At 37.8% G+C, this 7545-nt stretch overlaps 1 protein-coding gene across 1 annotated transcript; it reads left to right on the top strand.

The window, feature by feature from the left end:
- The first annotated feature begins 5762 nt into the window (after positions 1 to 5762).
- Positions 5763 to 7464, top strand: LOC128509443 (uncharacterized). The gene is made up of 2 exons (XM_053481187.1): positions 5763 to 6375; positions 6418 to 7464. The coding sequence occupies exon 1, from the start codon at positions 5833 to 5835 to the stop codon at positions 6313 to 6315; it is 483 nt and encodes a 160-aa protein (XP_053337162.1). The 5' UTR covers positions 5763 to 5832; the 3' UTR covers positions 6316 to 6375; positions 6418 to 7464.
- The last annotated feature ends 81 nt before the right edge of the window (positions 7465 to 7545 follow it).

Consider the following 7545-nt stretch of genomic DNA (forward strand, 5'->3'; position numbering starts at 1 on the left):
TGGACTTTGCCCCTGGGCTAGTCAAGGCCATTCTACATCCTCACCCGAACTATCTTCCGAAAGTTCCATTTTCAAACATGCACCCTGTTGTTCTTGAAGCCTTCTGTCCTCCGCCTTTTACAGCTTCGGAGCAGGAGAAACTTCACCTATTATGTCCAGTACGGGCTTTTCGGATTTACGTCCACCGCACCTGCCAGTGGCGTAGATCAAAGCAGCTCTTTATTTGCTATGGAGGCCGCAACCGGGGGGCGGCCGCTACTACGCAGACCATGTCACATTGGGTGAGAGATGCTATTGCTCTCTCCTATGAGGCGCGTGGGCTCACTTCGCCTCTAGGAATCAGGGCTCATTCAACCAGGGGGATTGCTTCATCTATGGCACTAGCAAGAGGTATTCCCCTGCAACAAGTGTGTGACGCGGCAGGCTGGTCCTCTCCGCACACATTTATTAGATTTTATAGTCTGGATGTTCCTGTCACTCCGGGCTCACGAGTCCTCGAGTCAGCTTCCCAGACATAGTTCTGAGACCTCTCAGCTTTGTGCGCACACGCTACACAATGCGGGGTCCAGACACTCGCAGTGCGGCGACGTTGGTACTCTCGTTCCCATAGCGTTTTCACGCAGCATCGAGTGTAGCCTTTGAAAGGGAACGTCTGGGGTTACTTTGTTGTAACCCTGTTCCCTGAAAAGGCGGGAACGAGATGCTGCGTCCCAATGCCGCACTGCCCACGTGACCGGACGTCCGTTCAGACAATCAATCTGAGGAATGTTGCCGGCTCACTCCTATTTATAACCTGCAGGTGCATCTAATCAGATGACGTCACCTGACCGAGGTTATATAAGCCAAAATTTGGCGTGTTTGGTACACACATGCTTCACAACCGGCAACACGAAAAGATACAGTATTCCCATAGCGTTTTCACGCAGCATCTCGTTTTCGCCTTTTCAGGGAACAGGGTTACAACAAAGTAACGCGAGACATTTTTCACTAGCTAGTAATTTACTCCGCGGTCAAAACTCGTCCGCCTCTCTCCCGAGTTATAACAATATCTTGCACCTTTCCCCCTTTGGCAAGTATGCAAATATGACTGCTGCATGTAAGCTAACCAGGTAGCCCTCTTTAACCAAAGTTGCTTGTGACTCTATCAGTTAGCTGTACAGATAACTACTAGATGGAAGTATTAATATTTGGGTGATTGTAACGTGCCAGTATGACCCCAGCTATGACAATGCATTTCCTCAGTAATTAGCTTAAAATCAACGCAGACCACTAATATATAAGTAGTTATTTATTTACAAACTCGTCTGACTAATATATATGAGCTTTATCCCAAAAGCCATGTTTATTTTATTTTGAAAAATAAAGTTTTTTTCTATGAACATTTAATAGAATGTTGTTTATTGCATATATGTATGTTTTTTTTTGTAATAAACCAGTATATCAAAGTAATTTAACTGTTTAATAGACATGGGAATTTTTTTTTTTTACAGATTCACTGTAAAACATAAAGAAATAATAATAACCTATTTGTGTGGTATAATTAACCCAACATTTCAGTTAAAATGAACCAACACTGAAAAAAATTACTCATTGGATTTACTCAATTTAATAATTCAATTCAATTCAATTTTATTTGTATAGCGCTTTTAGCAATTTTCATTGCCGCAAAGCAGCTTTACATAGTCAAAAGAATTATTATAATAATATATTAAATTATTATATAATATATAATATAATAATGGACATTGGTTGCACATAAAATGTTTGCTTCAACAACAATTTACTAAAATGTGTTAAATGTGATAAACACACAGACTATTCTCCGACAACTGGCATTATTCAACCTTCCTCTTCTCACGCCCCGGAAAATGCAACGACACCAATCCCAGCTCACTCAGGATTGTGTGACGTGAAGCGATTTGGCTGGAATTCCCCTTCTCCCGTTATACCTGCTCTCCCTTTCCTTTCTCCAGCACACCTGTGATAAAAACGAAACAGAAACTAGCCCTGTTGTTGCCACTGATACTTATGAGTAAAGATTATCCTTTTTTGTCTCCACACAGGAAACATCACTCAGAGCTCTCAAAGCAGGAATGTCAAGTAATTGACTACACATTAATAATTCACTAAGTTAATGGCAATTTGTAATTTACAAGGCTAAAGCAATGCCACGAACAATTATCTGGTCTCTTAGTATCCCTGATAATGCACTCTGACTTTAAACAGGGCTTTTAAAAAGGAGGTTTTATTTAGCAGGAACACAAACTGTGATCACACCTGTGTAATATCACCTGACACCAGGCCTCAACTGACCATAGGGCATACCGGGCACCGCCCAGTGGGCCGACGCACATTTTTGGTCTGGGGCTGTCAGTCATAATTTAATATTTTTTAAAAAGTTTATTAGGCCAATTTATTTATTACCGCAACGATAGAGTATCTAAGACACGAATCGCGGCCCGTTGGTTGACTGTCTTAAAGGACATTGCGCTAGTCCAATGAAATCTCAGGCCACGCCCTGCCTCCGTCCTGGCCCGCCCTCATCTCCCCTTGACAAAATCTGCTATTTAGAGTTCGACCAGAGTTTGAGATGAGTCCGTCTATAACAATGGATAAACCAGAAAAAAGCAAGAGGGGTGCACATGTTCAATTGCAGCTGCTGGTGTAGGGCCATCAACATCTAGCAACAGTGCAGAGGCAGTAGCTATTAAAATTGATTCGGAGGAGGAGGTGGTGAGAGACGTGACCCAGCAGGGACAGATTGAAGAAGGCTTCAGAATAGCTACGAGTCCGGTAAGAAGTAGCCGAAATGTTGGCAGGGTGAAGGGAGGGACATTTATGTAGGAAAGACAGAGGACTTTTTTGTGGTATGTGTGTGTGTGTGTGTCACTCATGCATTTGAGTGTTTGTCGACAACCTGCACCACTAGCCTACCTAGCTGCTACTCGCAAATGAACCGTCTGCCAATAAGGCTAGGCTACGTTGCCACCCACATCAAATTAATGAGTGGTCTCACGTCTGTCATGATTGATTGAAATTGTTGTCAATCTTCACGCAGTACAACAAATAAACCCCTGGAGTTATCTAAATGACATGGCTGACCTTGGATTTCTAGGTAGACACACATAGGCCTACACACACACACACACACACACACGCAGAATGATGATAGCCCATGGAATTAACAATGAAACTGTTAAGTGTAGCCTACATCTTCACTAAATAGTAAGCTATCTGGGGGATTTGTAGGCTAACACTGTGCAAATGCTCAAATTATTGCAGTCAGACTTAAAAACATTTAATAGTAGACTATGAGTTTTGTGCACAACTTCATCCTTGCTGGGTTGGAGGTCACTCACGTGTGTGTGTGAGAGAGAGACAGAGGGAGAGAGAGAAAAGGGATCGCTAATAAAAGACTGTATAATAACAATAATAATAATGAATAATATTTTTTTACCAAGGTTATTCGCTTCCATGCAGGTTAGTGTGGTTTAATGTTTGAAACAAAACGGTGAGCGCATATATCCTGTGATGTGTCATGTGCCTCAGCATACTGTTTAAATAATCATGGTGGGCCGCGCTGGCCAAAAATGCCAGGGCCGTTTTTTGGTCCCAGTCCAGCCCTGCCTGACATGCTACTGTAAATGCATTGCGTTAATCAAAACATCTGAGTCCTTATGATGCTAAAAGAAACAACAACAACAACAACAACAAAAAATAGCATGTTTATTATTGTCATATTGAATGTGTAATCCTGTAGGTATGTACAGTAGGCACTGTAGAGTATTATACCATATGAACAGAATAAATTAGATCAATTCAGATCTTATTTTACTGTGTAGTCATTTTCAACATTACATAATCATTTCTTCACTTAACCAGGATGCTGTACCTAAGAAATAGGCATAATTTACACATGGAGTGGGGAGAGGTTTAGTCCCAGATAATCAAACACGCACATTACAACAAACCAAATGTCATATCATAATGATAAAAACTGATAAACACAATGCATCTCCTGTTTAAATAAAGTATTTTTTTTAAAGAATATACCTGTAGTATGTTCAACAAGAACGAAATACAGTTAAATAAAGTTAATAAGTGACATTTATGATAAATCATTCTGAAAAAAGTCTCTTAACTTAAAAAAAAAAAAAATACAGTGTCTTAACGTTTTAGGAACATTTAACAATACATATATAGGTTATCTTAATTTTTGGTGAGCTTAGGCTAACACAGCCAACAATAGAATCTTATATCCAACATGAGCTCATGTCTCACATCTCTCAAAAAAACTATATTTGTCTTTGCCACTGAGGCATTATACATACACTTTTTTTTTACATTAATGTAAACTTATATGGACACGAAGCTTCTCACTGAATGTGTGAAAGTGTAGTCTGTTGCTGTGCTGCAACAAGCAGTAAAAATGACTGAAAGTGCCATTTGACAAACAAATAAGTAAACAAACAAAATAAAAATGAATCTGAAAATGAGGTAAATGTAGCCATTTTAGTCTATTACCACATACTAAACCTAGAAAAATAATTATTATGTGTGTATACAGTATTTACTGGTTGAGTGTGTAATATGCAAAGTACACCATGACACTGAACTTTTCAGAAGATGTGACGTAAGGAGCGGGCTTTCCCCATCACGTGACCAGACCATTAATTTTTCTTGCGTCATGCCAATTTCTGTTGTTTTTTTTCCTTCCAAAACTGAAACAGTCCGATTAGCCCTGTCTTGTTAAAAGTCTTGCTTAATAGCACACCCTGCAGGGTCTTTTCAAGTTTCTACTAACACATCTGAGCGCTGAATGGAAACAGAAAGTTCCTGAGTACTACACAGTAAATGAATCCTAACTGTGGAGGCGGGGCTTGTAGTTATTCCGATCTCTCATGCTCGTCTCCCATTGGTTATCCAGTAAATAAAGGGGTGTAGCCATGGTGAAGTTTTACAGTATATTGCAGTTCAGCTGGAAAGGACGTTCAGGCACATTTGATTCTGGGAAAAAGATACTGAGGACCGAAAAAATAAGTTTTGCTCTATTTGAAATAATGTGTACTTATAAATAATAATAAATATAATGCTAAATATTAGCTAGATTTTGGTTTGTATCAAAGTAACAATGTCACTGATTCATAATAAAATCTTAAAATTAAATAAAATAAAAGTGACTGACTAATTTTGTATTTTTATCAGTAAAATCTAATTGGTTTTCTGAAGCAAGTAGATAAAAAAATTTGAAATTTAACACTACAGTTATTTAGTGTGTGATTTTTTCTTCTTCTATTTGTGTAACTAACAAATAATAAAAGTAGTAAAAGCGTCACATATCTCACTTAAAATGTGCTTAAAATAATTTTAATTTCATAGAGTCATAATTAAATGTCTTAATAATAATAATAATAATAATAATAATAATAATAATAGTACAGAACTATTTATAGAATGATAACCAATATTTGTAAGCTTCCATTACTTGTTAAAACACAAGCAGCACAGATCTGTGCCAGCAACACAAAATAGTTGATGTGGATTTTTTTTTATCTTCAGTCATGTTTGTACAGTTGGTTAAAATGAAATAGAATTCAGTTCATCATATTGCCTAGGCTGTGCTAAAAAAAAGGATGTCACCCTACACTGCACAATCCAGAGCCCTATATTTATTTATTTAAAAAAAACCCTGCAAAACAAAAAACTGGTTAAAAAAGTGGTGTCTTTTAAGGGCTACTTACTTTTGTTTTAAAGCTTGTTGCCATTGCTAATAAGTGTCTAATATTTGCATACATTTTATCTTCACCCACAGGTCAATAATAGCGTATTACAATGGAGCTTGTCATCAAAGACATTAGTGGAAAAACACAGCTTGTCAGTGTGTTGCCGAGTGCTACCATCAGTGATCTCAAGCAACGCATCGCCCCTCACTTTGAGACAAAAGCGTCATGCCTGAAGCTTTCAGCAAGCAGTGGTCAGATCCTTGAAAACGACCAGAAGACTGTGAGTGACTACGGCCTGAGCTCAGGATCTACAGTAATGCTGCTGATTTCCACGCCCCCTGCACCATATCAGGTGTTCATGAAGAATTTAAATGGACAAATAAAAACGTATGACATCACTAAAGAAGAGACCGTCGATCAATTCATGAAAAAGGTCCGCAACAAAGAGCGAACACCAGAGGACCAGCAGTGGCTGAGCTACAACAACCAGCGGCTTGAGCGTGGAAGGAGTCTGCAGGATTACAATATTCTTCCAGGAAGCACAATTTCCCAGAATTACCGTCTTCGTGGAGGCTCTGGGGGAAAAAAATGAGGGCATTATTTTGTCCTATTTAACACTTTAACAAAATGGCAAAATACAACAAATATATATATATATATATATATATATATATATATATATATATATATACACACACACATTTATATCTGAATTTGTCATTTTTTCCAAATATTGTTCTAGGTTGTTATTCATTTTTTTCTATTAATGTAAAATTTTGTTTAAAATCCCTGTAATGTTCTCAGTGTCTGCTGTACATGCTGTATGTTTCCTGACAAACTCCCCTACATAATAGTAATGCATTATTTATTTGTATCTAGGGTTGATTTTATTTGTATTTTCTTGCTGCTAACTTGAATACTACTCCTATTTTAATAAGATTTAACATATAGAAAACTACAAAAAAATTATAGTTTAGTTTAGATCCCAGTTAACACATTATTAAGAATTCTAAACATAAACATGACATAAAATCATAACTGATCAAAATAAATAGATTTCTACTGTATGCATAATTTATACATAAAAGTGTAACTGCAAGTTTGTTTTTTCAAACTTAAACTGAACAATTTATATTTGAACACACACACACTGACATCTGCTGGATAATAAATACTCTCACAACATAACTCAAATAGACATAAAGATCTATTAGTCTACTCCACATGTTAAATGTCACAGATAATGTACATGGCAGTAGCACTGGATCCAACGGTGCTCAAGATTTTTTTTACAGCTAATAAGGATGCATGTTGCCATTCACAGTGTGGCAACCTCATTATCCCAGCTCCCTGTGGAGGTCAAACTAGTAACTTCATTAGACAAACACTCTGTGGAGGTCAACATGGTAACCTCTAAAGTACATCACTCTGTGGACGTCACCCTGGAAACCTCAATAACCCAGCATATTGTGGAATTCAACAAATCAACTCCACTAGCCGAGGTTTTTGTGGTAGTTAACATTGTGACCTTCACAATAGAGATGTATCGATACCACTTTTCCTCTCCCAATACCGATTCCGATACTTGAGCTCAGGGTATGGGCCGATACCGAGTACTGATCCGATACCCGAGTGTGTATCCGTATAAACAGCTGTGGATACTACTAGCCCTGTATTAATTGACAGAATTATTGTATGCTGTGCTTTAGATTTATCCCTTAATAAAACATGAACAAGTACATATAGTGAACTAGAGTGTTTTTATTATCTGACATACATTAAACAGTATTACATATTTTTGAAAAAGAAACTGCACTTCAAC

The sequence above is a fragment of the Clarias gariepinus genome, chromosome 21 (genome assembly GCF_024256425.1).
Source record: "Clarias gariepinus isolate MV-2021 ecotype Netherlands chromosome 21, CGAR_prim_01v2, whole genome shotgun sequence".
Classification (NCBI taxonomy): Eukaryota; Metazoa; Chordata; class Actinopteri; order Siluriformes; family Clariidae; genus Clarias; species Clarias gariepinus.

Coding starts and splice junctions, on each gene's coding strand:
- LOC128509443 (XM_053481187.1), top strand. CDS start 5,833: ATGGAGCTTGTCATCAAAGACATTAGTGGAAAAACACAGCTTGTCAGT.